The sequence below is a fragment of the Stegodyphus dumicola genome, chromosome 6 (genome assembly GCF_044657685.1).
Source record: "Stegodyphus dumicola isolate Sdum_Otavi_A_Nest chromosome 6, ASM4465768v1".
Classification (NCBI taxonomy): domain Eukaryota; kingdom Metazoa; phylum Arthropoda; class Arachnida; order Araneae; family Eresidae; genus Stegodyphus; species Stegodyphus dumicola.
The window spans coordinates 211,875,875-211,894,005 of record NC_140773.1 but is presented as its reverse complement, the minus strand read 5'-3'; the positions used below and the strand labels follow the sequence as shown (position 1 = coordinate 211,894,005).

Here is an 18,131-nt window from a genome sequence, read left to right as displayed (position 1 = left end):
TTGGAAACTTTTAATTCCAGTAAAAGTTTTTTTTTCCCCCTTCTCTCCTCTCATCTTGTTGTTGTCCTTTACAATGCTCTCCTTTGTAAGTGTTTTACACAATTTTCATCATACTTGTATCCTCCCAGCGCCACTTATGATTTTTCAATATGCTGATCGATTTGTCAGGAAAAAAGTGGGTGTTGTCAATTGGAAATTTCGAAATTGTTTCTCTGTTTCTGTAACCATGAGAGCTAGATTATTTTAAATTATCACAATCTCGAGCACATACCTTCAAATAACAATATATCGGTTTTTTATGACTTATCTTGTTCATATATATATGTTTGTGTGTATGTATATATTGCTTTTTATGATAGTCTGTTGTCCCGTAACTGTACCTGACATATTTTGTTTTTGCATATGACAGTCCTTTATGTGAAATTGTAATTTCCAGTAATAACTTATCTGCTTAGGTGCAGGATCTTTTCCAAAGATCACTTTTTTTAACCCCTTAACAGTTTCATTTTTTTAAAAATTGGATCCAAAAAAATGTCACTTTTTTTATTTTTGTTCATTTTACATTTGTAAGCTGGAAAATGTTATTAAAAGTAATATTTCTAATTATTTTAAGCATTTATAACAACTTTTTTACAGGACATAAAATAATATATTTTCCCTGGAAGTTCTCTTTTCTCTCTCATAGTTGTCTCACAGGGAAGTTGTGCATATAAAAAGTATAATTACTATGCAATTATTTCTGATTACAACTACTATGTTATTATTTTCTATTACAAATACTACAACTATATTTACGTACCTTGTTTTTCAAAGATCTGATTTAGTGCGATACATCTTGAAACAGACGAGAGATAGTCCCACATCACTTGTTCGAACAAAAAGACTTAGTCTCTTTTCTAATTCTTTTGCTGTTGTCTTTTTTTTTCCCAGTGAACACACATAGCACTGTCTTGCAGGTCTTAGTGTTTTGTCTGTAGGTGGAATCACCTCTAAAATATGTCTCTCTGTTAGTCTGTCTTAGCGGAGTTGGTAAATTTCCAGTTTGACCTTTTCTTTCTTCTACTGCTGTATATCTTTGAATTAGTTGGTTGATAATATCTAATCGAAACTGTGAATTTGTATCATTACCACCATGCTTCTTGTACAACACGTAAGCGTTCCATAAATTGATGTCTAGAAGATAAAAAATATTTTTATAATGTTTCTGTTTCTTTCCCCCTTTTTTTATCACAGGATAAGTATTTAGGTTCTGGTCCATCTGATGTATGCCACACATTGTGTTGTTGTACTCTATAATTACCCTTGGTTTTTGTTTTATATCATTCTTGTACATAGGTACTTGAACCATTTCTGGATTATGTACTGTAGATATATGAGACACAGCTATTTTTGTCCATCCATTTTATAATGCACACTTTTCCTCTCTGGTAAGCGAGCATTTGCCTTTTTGAAGTTTTTCATTCACAGTGCTTTAGGAACTTCCTTTCTATGAAGTGTTAATGTTCCATACATATCTGTGCAGCAACTAATCAAGACATCTGCTCTTTCAGGCAATGAATAAAAGTTATCTGTTGTCAGACAGTATCCTTTATCTAAAAGTGGTGCATTAGTCTCATTACAACCTGCAACGATTTCCTCAAATGTTTGTAACTGTCATCAAATACAGTTCCTTTTCCTGTGTAAATTAACATAGACCATACATATCCAGTCTTTGATTCACAAAGCATGTACATTTTTATTCCAAACCTCGATCGTTTTAGTGGGATATATTGTTTCCAACTTAGTCTTCCTTTGTTAAGACTCTCGTCTATGGTGACATTTCGTTCAGGGGTAACGACTTCTTGGAACCTAGTTTTCAAATGCTTTAGCACAGGCCTGATTTTTAACTAATTTTGGGCACTCATGAGAATTTGTCAAATTTTTCTGAAAAATGTAAATAACTATGAATTAACTGGAAACGACGATATGACATTACGTTGGGGAAAAACTGTGTAGATGTAGAATGCCTCTTTCTCCAATACTGCTTAACTACTTGCTTTCTTATAACACCTTGAAGAATAATCAAAGCAAAAAATACCTGTATTTCATCTTTCGATGTTGGTTTCCATTTTTTTCTTCTAGAATGTCTACTAAATACACTACTTTGTATGCACTGCTCAGCATATCTGTTTCCAAAACAATCAGGTCTAGAAAATAATCATTCATGAAAGCTTCATAAAACTGTAGTTTACCGTTAGCTATATCAGTATTAAAGTTAATTTTTGGATTTCTAATGAAAGAAAATCTAGGAGGTGGATCGGGTGGATTATTAGAATTAATTTCAAAAAATTGCTTTGCTTGGCTGAGACCATCTGTACTACCCTCAGAGTCACTAGCGTCGCAGTCATCCAGAAAGCTTCCACTACTTCCAAACATTTCAGATTCTGCTTCCGAATCATAAGAAATTAGCTCCATACATTCTGAATCATCCATTATTTTGTGATACAGATAGTTTACATTACTTGTATATAAATGAAGTTATCAAATAATTTGTAAAATGCATACTTGAAGCTAAACATTCAAAGACAGAAATTCGCGGTGTAATGCAAAACTTATGAAAAAGCCCGTGCTTTTAGACCAAACAGAATACACTTCACAAACGAACATTTTGTGGACAACTACTGCCATTTATACCACTAATTTAACATCAAAAATAAAAAAAATATGGCCAAAACACTGAAAGCGACAAAGAAATCGGATTTCCCACATGCCGTACGGGCAAATCATTACAGGCAAGAAAACTGCACCCGTAAAACACATAAGGGGTTAATTACTTTTTTATTCAAAGTTCTGAAATCTTTTTCCTGTGGTATATTGATGCATATTTAGTATGCAAGTTTATATTTCTGTGCATATAATAGAAAAAATATTGCATCTGTGCAATCTGCTGTATTTATGTAGACTTTTAGATCTCAGAAAGAATCAATAGGAGCATTACTGGAAATAAACATGGGAAGGCACATCTGGCATTAATCGACTAGCTGTTGTAGGTTTTTGCCACTAAAAAATAGTTCTGAAATTCATCCTTGGATTTCTTAATACTGATATTGTAATTCAAAAATCAGTTCCAGTACTGAGAATTTTATAGCCATTTATAAAAGGGGGAAAAACTTACGGATATCACCAGAAAAGAAAATCAGAATGATGTAATTACTTAAGTCATTTTTATTATTTAATTCGAATAATATGGTGCTGCTGCTTTTTTGAATTGTATTGTACATGTATGCTAATCTGATTTCTAAAAACTTATTTTTTTGCTCTGTTAATTTTAATGACTTCTTGTTTCTCAGTTTTTTCTTACTTATTCTTCTGCTACATAAAAATTGTTTCTAAAATTGTTGTTTTTCATTCTGACGTATTTCATGTGTGTGTGTGTGTGTTTTTCTATATGTATATTTTAATAAGTAGCACGTATAAACAATGATTTTGGTACATTCTTTAAACTAATTAAAATCCTTAAATATGTACATGCATACGTATAGTTCCAACTAGTTCCTCTTTATTCCACCACTGAGAGGCAGTTTTCAGTTATTTTACTAAATATTTATATGCAGCATTATTAAATGTAATGCTATTAAAATTATGTGATGAATAGGGTTTTGTTGGAGTGTTATAGAAGACAGAACTGTAGTAATTTTTAAGGTGTATTATTACTAAATAATTTTATGACATCACTCAATTATGCATGTTAAATGCAATTACATAGTTCAAAGGATATATTTTTGGCTATATTTTTCTGTTATTTTAAACTATATTTTCAAAAATAAATAAATAAATAAAAGTTTTTTCAAAACAAGCTTTATAAAAATTCAACATTTGATTATGAATATCATTTGGAGAAAGATTTAGTTCTAATGTTAGAATGTTCTATGCAAAACTGCAGATTGATTTTATTTATTATTGGCTTTTATTATTTTTTAGATGCAGGCAGAAGCAGTATGATGTTCATAGTCTTCCTACAACTAGTATAATTATTGTCTATCACAATGAAGCTTGGTCGACTTTACTTAGAACAGTGCATAGTGTCATCAATAGATCTCCTCGTATGCTTTTAAAAGAAATTATTTTAGTTGATGATGCCAGCACTAGAGGTAATCATATACTTTTATTTTCACAAGTCTCACAGTTCAAAATGCATTTTCTTTTTCTGAAAGATACAATTACCTCAAACTTTTATGGTACATACTATGTGTATATATTTATGCTTGTGCACTTTTGCGTGTGCTTTAACTATAGTAACAACTATAGGAAATTTCATAACTAAAACTGGTATGATATTTGTATGATCTGCATTCATTATTCACTGCAATCATAGACTCTAGCCTTCAAGGAAAATTTTTCACAAAGTTTCCAAGTTTCAGTAGATATCTGCAAGTGTTTTCTTTCATTTCTTCTGCAGTATAGTAAACAATACTGTGGCAGTTGGAGCACTTTGACCTGTCTTTCAGTTCCCATTCTAACTGGTTCCAGAGATGTTAGATTACGTTGAGATCAAGTCTTTTGGCTGGCCTGTCATGTTCATTAACTATCATTTCTTCAAACCAGTCAAGTTACAGCTTTTCCTTTGCAAATGATTGTGTTGTCATATTAGAAATGATAAGGACCAGTTCCAAATTTATTCCGCTGTGTGGGTAGCATAGAATTGCGTAGTATTCCCTTTTATACTTCAGCATTCTGAATCTGAGACTTCAAAACCAGTAAGCCAAGATTAATCCCCCTTCCCCCCCCCAAAAAAAAAGAAAAATTTCTTCTTTGCCAAATTTTATACTCTTTACTTTGGTGTGCAGTTACTTGCCTCACTTTTGACAAATCCTCAAGTTTGCTAAAATCCCCTAACATGTAATGTGATTTATTTTCCTGTGAAGATCTTCCCTTACTCTAGAGCCCAAAGGTGACCTGTTTTGTTCCACTGTAATTTGCAGAAAGCATTCAGTGATCACTAAGATCATTAGCTTATGTGCTGCAGCTTGTCCATAAAATCCAAATACAAATATCTCTTGATGATTTGGATGTCACATCTAAACACCAGATGAAAGGCTGTGGTTTTTTAACACGTTTAGCGCCACGTCAGCCATCTGTGGCTGACACCAGACTTTAGGCCGCTTCGCTGGACTTTCCATTTAGGCTGCTGGCTGACAGCATGTAACATGATATACAACTATAAAATTTACACTGTTTTATGGAACTACGGAAATTTTATTTAAAATGTACTTAATTTTGATTCATTAAGGGACTAATGGATTTCATTGAAACATGGTAAACATAAAAAACAGTTCTCCATTACAGCTATTACAAAATGTGACAACTCTCTTAGTCTTTTTTCTGGCCATTATTCTTACCAGCTTCTGTTGTATTTTCATAATTACAAAATTTACAATATTTCCGTACTTCAATGCCTTTTCCTGGTTTTCTTTGGAGTTTATGTTGTCGTGTTTTTAGATATTCTTGCATTTCTGTTCAGTGGAATGTTTTCTTTTTCACAACTTGTAAGGGATAGCGCTAATTCTTTCCGGAATTCAGTAATGCCAATTTTCTTCTTCCTGATATATTTGTATAGAATGTAACTATTTACAACCGTAGTATTTAGTAACAATTGGAAGGCTAGTTTTCGATACCATTTTATGGTCCTACATAGTAGATTGTTGTAGGCATTCATTTGGTCAGATAAGTCGACAGCTGCCTTTTGTCTGTTGAAGTCTACTATAATTTATGGCCAAACGTAAACTATCTTCTACTTCGATAAGAATCACTGCACCTACAATACCAGCACTTTTAAGCGGCGTGCGTGGCCTGAATGGGATTGCCTAAGAAATACGCGTGGCGCTCAACGTGTTAAACAAAGTTTGCTGGAGTTTGACATCACCATACATTAGAAACTTTTTTGGGAGGGGGGAGGCTTTCCCAGCTGAGGCTAGGATTTTTCATGGATTTGTAACTGAATGGACGGGCCTGCCCAGAGCTCAGTCTTGAACTCTATCAAGAACCTCTGGAGTGAGTTGCATCACCAAATTAAGGGGTGCAAGAATGGCTCAATATTACTTATGAAATTTGCATGTCCTCTCCAAGTCGAGTGAAAGAAATGCTAACAGCCGTCCTACAAAAACTTGTGGAAAGCGTGCTTCGGAAGGCTTAGGCTGTAATTGCTATTCATGGAGGCTCTACCCACTTTTGAATATATTTTGTTTTTCTTTTCTATTACAGGTGTCCAAAAAATTATTGATAGAATATATATGAAAACATTAGAAAATATACTCCATGTGTATCTTTGAATAAGTATGCTGAAAGGTTTTAAAGAGCAGACAGGCCACTACATATTATATAATATGTGTCATTGCTGGAAGTTGTATAAGCACATTCAGAGCAATTGTTATAATCATATAAAATGCACATGATATTTATCTCAATTATTTGAATCTAAATAATTGAGATAAATATCATGAATTATTTGAATTATTTGAAGTAAACTCAAAAATTAAAAATCATGTATGTGCTGTGTGATAAATAATGTGCAAGCTATAAAAGATTCTGTGAGCATTCAAAAAAATGTTTTAAACTCTTTCATCTATTGAAGAGAAAGTAAGTTAAGTATGTATCTTTAGATAAATGTGATCCATCTTGTTATTCACAAATTGAGATAGTATAGCAAAACCACAGCAGTCATATGAAAATGATTTAATAGATCTTTAAAAATTGATGATTTTATATAAAAATTTAGTTTTGAATTTATTTTGTTTATTATAAGCTCTTGCCAAGAAGTTCACTACAGCCATCTAATAATAGTCTGTTAATAGTAAAGCTGTGGAAATTGTCAATATTACTCGCTGATGAACTCGGAAGGTTCTGAGATTTAGCCCAGTTATTACAGCATGGTCTCAGTTTAGAGTCAATGTTTCTGTTAGAGTATATTATCATCATCATCAATGTATTGTATGGATTTTTTTAGATGCAAAAATTCATGCTCTGTAGCTTGCAGAAATGCTGTATATAAAATTAATTATCATAGCTATGTATGGATTTTGAAGAGGAAAAGTAGATTTTGCTTTCAAAATTTGTATTTCTTAAAATGCAGAAATCTTTTATATATCACTTAAAAGGAAGAACATGTTCCTGTGTTCAGTTACACGAGAGAAAATATTCCTATTTGCAGAATTAATTGAATTCAATGATATGACTGTATGTTGTGCTCTGTGCTTTTCTATGTGGACTCCTCAGAGATATTGTGGAGCAACCACTCTTACTTGCTGCATTATTAGGATTTTGACAGCAATTTTTTATGTCAGTGTATTCATCATATCCAAATTCATTTTTTATGAAATTGATAATAATAAATTACATTTAGAAAATGTCCATTATAGCAGACTTTTATTTTTTCTCTATCAAGCATTTCTCTTACAAAAATAATAGCTTGCAGCCAGTAGAATATGTTTGCTCTTTTTTTTTGGGGGGGGAAGCATCTCAGTAGCCTTTGTGTGCTAAACTCGATTTTAATTTGACATTAAGTTTTTTTCTAAATATACAAAAAAATTCAAAATGTGGTAGAATTCTATCTTAAACTGACTGGGTTTTTTTATCTGTTTCAGTATTCATGTAACTGCATAGTTTTTCTATGAAATCAATGTAAATTTAGATTAAATTTTCATAATTTTAAAAACATATAACTTTTTTTTTTTTTTTTTTAAAGAGAGAGAGCACAAAAAATCATAAAAGTTTTGCACAATTTAGTATTCCTCTTGTATTCCAGCCTTTCTAAAGGAACCTTTAAATGAATATGTTTCACATCTACCTGTAAGTGTGAAAATTGTTCGAGCTGCAAATAGAACTGGCCTTATTAGAGCACGTCTTCTTGGAGCAGAATTTGCAACTGGTGATGTCCTGACATTTTTGGATGCTCATTGTGAATGTTCAGAGGGATGGTTGCAGCCACTTCTAGCAAGAATTGCCCAGAGCAGGTATTTAAGCTTGGATTGTTTAGGAATACATCTTGCCTTCTTAGAACTTTTAATTAAAAAGTTTTAATCTTCTGTGTAGCATAAATTTTCCATTAAATTTTTTCTGAATTATGTGTTTGGAATATTGAAGTAATGAATTAAGTAAATGATAATGCTGTTGTCAATAAAAGTATCTCCAACTCTGAACTGTATTTTGAGTTAAGAGACTATATCTCTGTAATGTAATCTTTTCTACTAAGTAAGAATTACAAGATGTTTTAAATTTTTGCCACTGATAAGTTCTATGAAATTTGAAAATTTTTTGTAAAGTTGTATTCATTTTTTAAATTATAAAAAGTATAAATTCTTATAAATAAAATTTAAATCTACATGTTTGTGTAACTAAATGTAACAATTTGCTTTTATTGTAAGTTTTTTAATTATAAAGTTATTTTTTACCTTTTTGTCTTTTCTTTTTACAGAACACGTGTTGTATGTCCAGTTATTGATATCATTCATGATGATACATTTGCCTATGTTCGTAGCTTTGAATTACATTGGGGTGCATTTAATTGGGAATTACATTTTCGTTGGTATCCAGTAGGAGAAAGAGAATTGAGAAATCGTCAGAATGATTCCAGTGCACCATTTCGGTAAATTTTTCCGAGCAATATCAATTTCTAAAACTGAAAATAATAATATATGTATTTTATTTTACATATCTTTAATGAGCATATTCTCTACCTGTAGAACACCTGTTATGGCAGGTGGATTGTTTGCAATTGACAAATCGTATTTTAATGAAATTGGTCGTTATGATGAGAAAATGGATATTTGGGGAGGAGAAAACATTGAATTATCATTCAGGGTAAGCAAATTTTTATTTAATTATGTTAAAAGTTTTGTTTATTTAGTTTTTCTTTTAGTGAATTTTCATATTAGAAATAATGTTGCTCTTTAGTCTATTTTTGACTATAATCACTATGCATAGCAATTTTAATTATATGCTTTTTTTGCCTGTGTTTGAGAATGAATAAATTTCATTATATGCTTTTTTTAAATGACATTTTGATTAGGTTTGGCAGTGTGGTGGTTCAATAGAAATCGCTCCTTGTTCACATGTTGGTCATGTCTTTCGAAGATCATCACCTTATACCTTTCCAAGACCTGGCGGGGTAGGTGCGGTTCTGTATCAGAATCTTGCTCGAGCTGCATCCACTTGGATGGATGAATGGAAAATATTTTATTTTAAATTGAATCCTGGTAATTTATATAATTTTTATATGTCATTGATTTTTCAAGTTAGATAACTGCTTTATTTTTATTAGTATCTATGGAAAATGAAAAATAGCAAAATTCAGTTTAAGTTTGTTTTTAACTTTAAATTTAGAAACATTTTTAAGAAAATGACATTGATGTTCCCACCCCCTCGCACAGACCAGAATATTTTTGTTGTTTGGAGAAGAGCTAGCATATTCTTAAAAATTACGTAAATCATTTCTTTAAAATTAATGTTAGTCTGAGGTTAAATTTTATCTATTTTTAACTTCATTTTTAATGTTAAACCTTCTTGTTTGTTCACTGAGTTTTCACAATTAAACAGATGTCTAGTTCTAAACTTTTATACTATGATGAAGAAATAATGTTTAACAGAAAGGTTTATTAGACTGCTTCTTGTAGTAAAATGAAAATTAATGATCACTTTCCACTGATTTCAAGACATTAAATATTGAAAGTTGTATAGGCAAATAGCTCGTACATGCTTTGCTATTCTTATTGGCATGTTTCTGTTCTATGTATTATGCATACACATCCAAAGAACATTCAGTGGCCTTCTGTTCGAGTGCTGCAAGTCTTGAAGATTGTATCAATTTTTGTATGACAGTGAGACATTGTCCAGTGTAAACTTCTTATGCCTGTCTTCATATCAGTTCATAATGCTTTCTTTCAGCATCTTTTTAAAAATGATAAGCCACATAGAGAGAGATGGAAGATAATCCATAGTCACCTATTTAAAGGAATTTAGCTTTTTATCATGATACTTCTGACATGGTTACACATTACCATGCAAAAGGGAGGACCTCATTTTTCAGTTTGTGAAGATATTTTGCTTTAAATGTACATCATAAATGCCTCAATGTTTCAAAATTATTGTTATGCATTGCCATGTTGCCAGATTCTTTGAGCTGTTAGAGCAGTAGGTCCTAGTACAGTTATCTTTTTAAATGTTTTTGTTCTGCATGCAAATTTGATATCAGTTGGATGTGAGTGAAAGTCACTTGCAGCCTTTGGATATCTTCACCTGGCATATGGAAATTTGTGTATATGTATCCCAGTATCCTAAGATGGAATTTTTTTAATCACATCTTGTTTTTATTTGCTTCTTCCCATTCAGTTATTTAAGACGTTTTTATATCTGAAAGAGTTTTTTTCCCCCTTTCTTTAGATCTGTATGGAAAAAAAAACATTTAATATCATTCATGCTGTATTACCAGTCTTTTTCCCCATTGAACAAATCAATTAAAAACTGATATGCAGCAGTTAGTTCAGCTCTTTCAAGCATGAACTAGACTCAACAGACATGTTGCATGCTTCGTATGAATTTCAGTTTATCATTATTAATCTTGTGAAAATAATTCGTTATGTAATGATTTCTTGAATCAGTAATTGATGACGAAATGTTAAAAGTACTGTTCCTGTCTTATGTACCCATGTGAGAACCTTATAACATTTATATAAATACTAAAAATGAGTACTTATGTCTTTTTTTTTTTTTTTTTTTTTTTTTTTTTTTTTGTTGTTGTTGTTGTTGTTGTTGTTGTTGTTTCTATGTGAAGATAGCTTCTTTATTATAATTTTCTTTCATTCAGCATAATTAAAAATTTTATTTTTCAGAGTTGTGGTGTTTCTCTTTGTAATAACTTTTATATAAGTTTCATATATTTTGTTTATTTCAGAAGCTGCAAAATCTAATCGAAATGTTGATGTTGCTTCAAGACTTCAGTTGAGAGAAAGATTAAAATGTAAAAGTTTCAAATGGTATCTCGAAAATGTTTGGCCTGAACATTTTCTACCTGCAGATGATAGGTTTTTTGGAAAAGTAATTGGTTTTGTTCATAGATCATAGCTCTTTTGTTAAAAATATGTTATGTTTTTAATTGTTTATATATGCTTATGTCTTGGAGCTATTCCGTATGCTGTAATAGTACCATCAGGGTTGCCACACTATCTGGAAAACTGGAAAAAGTCAGAGAATTTGAAAATTGAGCAAAAAAAATAGGAAATTTAAATATCTTAGTCAAAATGTGGAAAAGTCAGGGAATTTCATTTTCAAATATATGTGTGCTTAACAGTCTATTGTATTTTCTTGTTACAATGATAAGAATTCATGCAGTGTAGTTTTAAAGTTAAAAGAAGTCTTTTGATGCTTTTTTAATTCTATTATTGTGTAATATAAAAAAAATCAAATTGAACTGTTAAACTTTTAAACATAATTAGTGTGATGGATGTATTATGATTATCAGACTTATTATTTTACTGAGAAATTATACGCAAATTACAAAAGAAAATCTATACTTTAAAAATTGCATTAAAAAAATTAACTGTGTTTGATAAACACCAAAATATTTATTTGTTCTGAATTTGAAATTTAGTTTTGATTTTTAAATAATTCACTTTTAAAATTTTACTTTCAAGAAACAAACAGTGGCAGAATTCAGAAACAAATGCGTTAAATATAATGTTTGCCCCTCCTTTTTTTTACACACTTCAGATCGTAAAAATAAATATTCCGTCCTTCTCCCCCTTGAAATTTCCTATTTTGCTTGTTCTTCCCTCCATTCTCGTACAAAGCAAAATCCTTTGAACCTTCTTTTTAATAAATGCCTTATTTGTCATTTCTCAGTAAAATAATAATGCCAGTGCCAATGATTATAAGTTATGGAGTGTCTATGGTTCAAAACTATGTACCTCCATAACAGAAAAATATCTTAAGTAGTGAGCAGAAATATAGGAAAATTGCATAATTGGTTATCATGATGCAAACTAGAGGGAGCTACATTAGCTCGAGTAAGTTTGGGAATAGGAAAAAATGAAGTTATTATTTTTTTTTTTTTTTTGGAAGTTTTATGATTTTAAACTTTTTTTGTATTTTTTTAATTTATATATATATATTTAAATTTTATAACTCATAAATGCGATACTAAAGCAAAGTCACTAATCATAGTGAAGTAAAGATTAAATTTTCGCGACGAAATATCCAGGGCAGAAGCGGGCATGATGTGATTAAATAGTGAACAGATTGATAAGAATACAGAGGTGGCCACTTTTCAATAATACTGGAGTAGGAGAATGGCAGAGTAATTACATGGTAGTATGTCTTTCATGGGCCAGGCACTGAAACTGAGAAGAGAGGGGCATGTCTATGGCTTTTAGCTGGAGGATAGATGCCGTATTCGCGTCTCATGATGGAGCGAGGTCTTTTCTGCGAGCTGAAAATAGCAGGATCGTAGGCTGGTAACTGTTGAAGTGCACGGTTATCAATCTGTTCAATTTTGAGAAATAAATTTTGACTAAGTTTTTTTAATAACGTCTATATGGTTTAATGTTAAGATCCGAATGAATCACATCAGTACGGACATAATAGGCTGCGTTAAGAACTAAAACGCAGGGTCTTACTTTGGAAGCCTTAAAGTTTTTTTTGTGTGTGTTTTTGCAGCTGCACCCCAGATGGGGCAAGCATGCAAAAATATTGATCGCATGATGGAAGTATAAAGAAAAACTTTGTTTTTAATTGACAGAGGGCTCTTTCGCCCTAGAAGGGAGTAAGTTGGGTTCTGACAGTCTTCGCTTGAGGGTATAATCAATATGAAGACACCAGATTAATTTGGAATCAAGTATCACTCCTAGATACTTATATGAATTTGACCAGGAGACACAGTCATCAAAGAACTTTATATTAATGGTAAGTTACGGGATTCGGGAGCATGTGAATATCATGGCAGCACATGTAGCAACGTTAACCATGATTTTCCGAGCAATGAGCCAGTGCTCAAGGCTATGGAGACAACTCTGAATATTGTGAACCAGAACATTCAAATGTTTGTGTTTTGTTAGGATGGCCGTGTTATCTACATAGACTGCTAGAGTGACACTGGGTGATTTTGGAATGTCATTGATAAAGATGTTGAATATAATCGTTCCAAGTAGACTACGTTGAGCTATGCCACTTAGGATTGGATGAGGAGCTGAAATGATAGAATTAACTCGTACTGAGAAAGAACGATTAGTGAGATACGAGTTAATTATGTGAATAAGTTGAGCCAGAATACCAAGTCGCATGAGCTTGATAATAATACCCGTATGCCAAGTCCTATCAAATGCTTTGGCTATGTCAAGAAAAAGGGTGCCAATAAGCATTTTGCTATGAAAGCCTTTGTGAATGAACTCCACTGTCCTCAGAAGCTGGTGTGTTGTGCAGTGTTTTGCTCGGAAACCAAATTGCTTGTCAATAAGGACTTTTTGGCTCCAGAGAAAATCATTCAGGCAATTAAGTAGCACAAATTCGTAAATTTTTTATAACGAAGATAGGAGGCTTATAGGTTTATAATTGAGAATTTGAATGGCACTGGCCATGTTTCGGAATAGGCACACTAAGTGCTCTCTTCCAGCTTTGAGGAAAACAGCAATGCTGTAACATAAAATTTCTGAGTATTACTAAGAAAAATCGATAGCTGGTGGGGTAGGTTTTAATCATGCGGTTAGAAATAGAGTTCAGTCCGGGCGCTTTCTTAGGGTCATCTAGGCTAATCATTTAACATACCTATATTTGCCAAAATACTGGTGATTATTGTAATTCAGTTGTTAATCTTTAAGTAATTAACTTTATTTTAATGTTATTCATATCATTTAATGTGTCTTCTTCCTTCTAAATTTATTTATTATTAGTTAATAATACTTTCAAATTTTAGGCAATTTTCTCTGGCATACTCGTGAAACTAATTCTGGCAACATGATGACATACCATCATGAAATTTAGTGCATGTTTTTTACTTATCTATGCTGCTAAATAAATATAAAATACTTGAATTTATTTAAAAATATCATTAAATAGATTCCTTTCTTTCTTTTAGCTGCAGAATGTCTACAAAAAAGACATTTTTTTTTTATTCCAGATTGACAGATTCTAATCTCAATCCTCAGTGGAGTCTCTTGTTGCCACTTGTTGAAGGAGCTTTTAACATGGCAGGATGCACGTTTTGTTAAAAAATATCATGCTTAGTAACATGGGAAAGAAAGCAATCACAAGCCATGTAGACAGTGTAAAGCATAAGAAAATCATTTATATAAAGATAAACTCTGATTTATTTATTTGGGGGGGGGCAGTGGGAAGAATAAAGTGAGTACAAGGTACCTGACATCATTTTTTTGGTGGCATACTTCTACCAATGAAGTTCTGAGAAGTTTCTTTGAGGGAACCTCAGAACTAGTTGAAAAGAAATTGTCCAAGTATTCTTGGATGGACCAATTGTCAATCTTAAATTTCTGAGAGATTTGAAAGAAAATTTAGCTAATAATAATGATTGCCATATATTAGATATTGGGTCCCATGGTTTGCTGTTGTTCATGGTGCATTTAAAGCTGGGCATAAAGCTACTAACTAGAATTTAAGTGCCTTATTTAAAAACATGCATAGATAAAGATAGTCCTGCTCAGGGAGCAGATGTCATCAATAATTGCATAACTTTTCCAGCTAAGTTTTGTGAGGTAAGATAGTGTGAAGACATACTTGTTGCTGAGAGAGCTGTAGATATTTTCCCTAGTGTGAAAAGAATCATCCAAACTGTCAAAGACTGTGTCAGTTGAAAGACTGAGAGAAACTGTTAAAGATAGGCTTCTTTTGTCAAAAATCTTTTATTTTTTTATTTTTGTTGCAGGAGTTTACATCCATTTCTAAAATAATTTCAGACAGCTGATCCAATCTACCCGTTTCTATATACAGCTTTCCATAGTATGCCAAGTCATCTTCCCTTCAAATTTGTCAAAAGAGATTTACTGCATTTTTCAAGAGTCAAAAACTGATAAAAATACATATTCTGGATAAGGGCATTTATTGTAATTTTCCAGATATAGGTGTGGGTATGGCTGCTGGTGTGAGATTAGCTAAAAGTGGAGTGTCTGGTCTAAAGAAAAAAGAATTCAGAACTCGGTGCAGAGCTTTTTTGGTTAAGCTTATATCTAAAATAGTTGAAACAAGCCCATTTAAATATAGCTTAGTCAAATACATTTATTTATTATATACTAAACTAATTATGTCTAATGAATTTTTATGTAAGAAAAAGATGAAGAGGTTACTGCATATACTCTATGAAAGTGAATGGATAAATTCTGCAGTTGCAAATAAATCAAAAGTACAGTTTAAAAAATTGTTATTCAGAAGTAAGGATGTTTGGAAAGACACTTTGGTTAACTATGTTGCAATGCGATTTGATCACTTTTATAAGGACTTGATTAATAATTCAGATTTTGAAGAATTTTGGAGTGTTCTAGAATTAGTTCTAATTTTATCACATGGCAGTGCTAAAGTAGAATGTGGTTTTTCAGTTAATAATATGTTGATGGAAAACCTTCAGGAATTTAACAGTTCACACTGCTGGAATTGTTTGATGCATAAAAGTAAATGGAGGTGTGGTAAATATTAATATAATTCCTGATGTGTTGTGGTATGCCAGATCTGCTCCTGATGCATATCATCAAGTAGTCGAAGATAAAAGGCTGTGTAATAGTAAACATAAGAAAACTATTATTGGACAAAGGAAAGCACAAGCAGATTAAAATTTTTGAATCAGAAAGACACAAATTGAACAGCATTTCTTCAATTGACTCGCAAATTGCTGAATTAAAACAATAAATCTATTTTTGTGCTAATTTTCCATTGGTATTTTCTATTAATGTTTTGTTTAAATATTCTAAATGCTTTTTTTTTCTTCTTGAATTCTAATAAAAAATTACATATTAAAAGTTTATTTGTCAAAAGTCTGTTGAATTCTTAAAAAATATAATTAAAATAAAAAATTTTTAATTTTTTTTTTTTAACTTTGAGAATTTAACTGGTGTTGACTGGTGTGATAACTGTCATAACTGAAGTGATTGTTCGGCAGTTACATATTATTTAATAGGATTGATATAAATGGTCTCCCAATGCCATTTTGTGAACAATAACTTCCATTCCAGAATTTATATTAAATACTTTTTCAAACAAACTACTGTCGTTCATGACATAATTTTATCACAGTTAATGGTATAGGAAATCCAATGTTAGAAAGTTCATACATTGCACTGAAAAATCAACAAATTTCATTTCTTATTTTGTTTAATGTATTGTAAGTATTCATTTCTTTTATAAATGAAAGTTATTAAGGAAAACAACTATTATAGTTACAATAGTAATGCTTTGGGGAATATATATATTGGCAAATTTTTCTGTTTTCAAGTGGTTCCATAATTCATTTACCTTCAGCACAGCCAGCATGCACTATGCAATTAGACTGGAATTTTGTTAAAACATACCTGGAAAAGTCAGGGAATTTTATTTTCCTGTTTGAGTGGCAACCCTGTAATATGTATAACATTAATATATAATAAGTGAAATGAGACAGTATAATTATAGAATTTGTATTTTTTACAATATATATCATGAACTCACAATTGGTTAATTTTTTATAGATTCGGAATTTAAAAAATGGTAAATGTTTCCAAAAAGGAGGAGGCTCCTCAAATGGACACCATGGTATTGGAAAAGTGATACCAACTACTTGTGTTTTTGAAGTATATCCCAAACAGGTTTGTAATTATTATTTTTTTCCCTTTGTAAAGAATTGGTTATTATATGTTTCATGTAATATTGAAAAATACTTATATATATTTCTGATAATTACATCTGAAAGTATATATTTATTTCAGAAATATATTCATAAATGTAGTGTTTTGATGTTGCAAATGAAAATGAAATTAAACTTATATTCATTGTAAAGTGTGCTGGTTATTAATTTATGATAAATAATAAATATGAGCATGAAATCTGCAAATAAGATTAACTTTGTGACAATAGTGTTGCAACTTCCCTTAGTCAGACTGTTGAGATCTCCCATAGAGGGCACCGTAATAGTTCTAAACTGAGTGAAGCAAAAAATTAAGTAATGATGCACTGGGGAAATGGTGTAGCACCAGGGTGCCTGGGTCAAGGACCCTACCCTTGTAGAATAGATATGTTATTTTGAATACTGTCATGAGTAACTAGTATATATTTAGATTTTTATTAATTTATGATAAATAATAAATATGAGCATGAAATCTGCAAATAAGATTAACTTCGTGACAGTAGTGTTGCAACTTCCCTTAGTCAGACTGTTGAGATCTCCCATAGAGGGCAACGTAATAGCTCTAAACTGAGTGAAGCAAAAAATTAAGTAATGAAGCACTGGGGAAATGGTGTAGCACCAGGGTGCCTGGGTCAAGGACCCTACCCTTGTAGAATAGATATGTTATTTCGAATACTGTCATGAGTAACTAGTATACATTTAGATTTATATATATATAAATATATATAATAAAATCATATTTTTAACATTTTTTTAAATTATAAGAATAGAAATAAGAGATAAATTTCTAAAAAGACTAAAATGTGCATCAAGTTTCAATAGACCTGAAGTGCTATCTGGGAAGGCCGAGAAAGGAGGAATGAGCTGGCTATAGCCTTATGCAGAAAAAACATTTGTATAAATAATAGGCAAAGCAGTGTGAGTCTCTTGATGCACTAGTAATAATTAAACCGTAAATCTACAACACAATATTAAGAGGTACATAACAGATTAATATGGATACTAAGTATGGCCATAGGCCATTTACTATTATTTGGGTCATTAAAGTCGTAATCATAAATCCCTATAACTGGGTTATTGATATTAACAAGATTGGCATAAAAGTTCTGGGCGAGCCGGCATTAAAAACACTTAAAGTTGTTCTATAACCAATTCTTTATGTAACTTTTGATTTCGAACGTAATCTTCCCAAGTTTGGGAGAACAGATATAGATTCTGTATATGTGGCTTCCGAACAGACCTGTCACACTTACTTCAGTAGTGCAGCTTCGCTTTCTAATATCAT

At 31.5% G+C, this 18,131-nt stretch overlaps 1 protein-coding gene across 1 annotated transcript in view; it reads left to right on the top strand.

The window, feature by feature from the left end:
* LOC118191863 (polypeptide N-acetylgalactosaminyltransferase 1-like) overlaps nt 1–18,131 on the top strand; it is a 49,657-nt gene that overhangs the window by 20,809 nt on the left and 10,717 nt on the right. Inside the window, exons 4-10 of the mRNA XM_085819475.1 lie at nt 3,961–4,130; nt 7,781–7,988; nt 8,450–8,620; nt 8,718–8,835; nt 9,044–9,230; nt 10,925–11,067; nt 16,692–16,808. Coding sequence (XP_085675601.1) covers nt 3,961–4,130; nt 7,781–7,988; nt 8,450–8,620; nt 8,718–8,835; nt 9,044–9,230; nt 10,925–11,067; nt 16,692–16,808 — 1,114 coding nt within the window. The remainder of the gene's footprint in view (nt 1–3,960; nt 4,131–7,780; nt 7,989–8,449; nt 8,621–8,717; nt 8,836–9,043; nt 9,231–10,924; nt 11,068–16,691; nt 16,809–18,131) is intronic.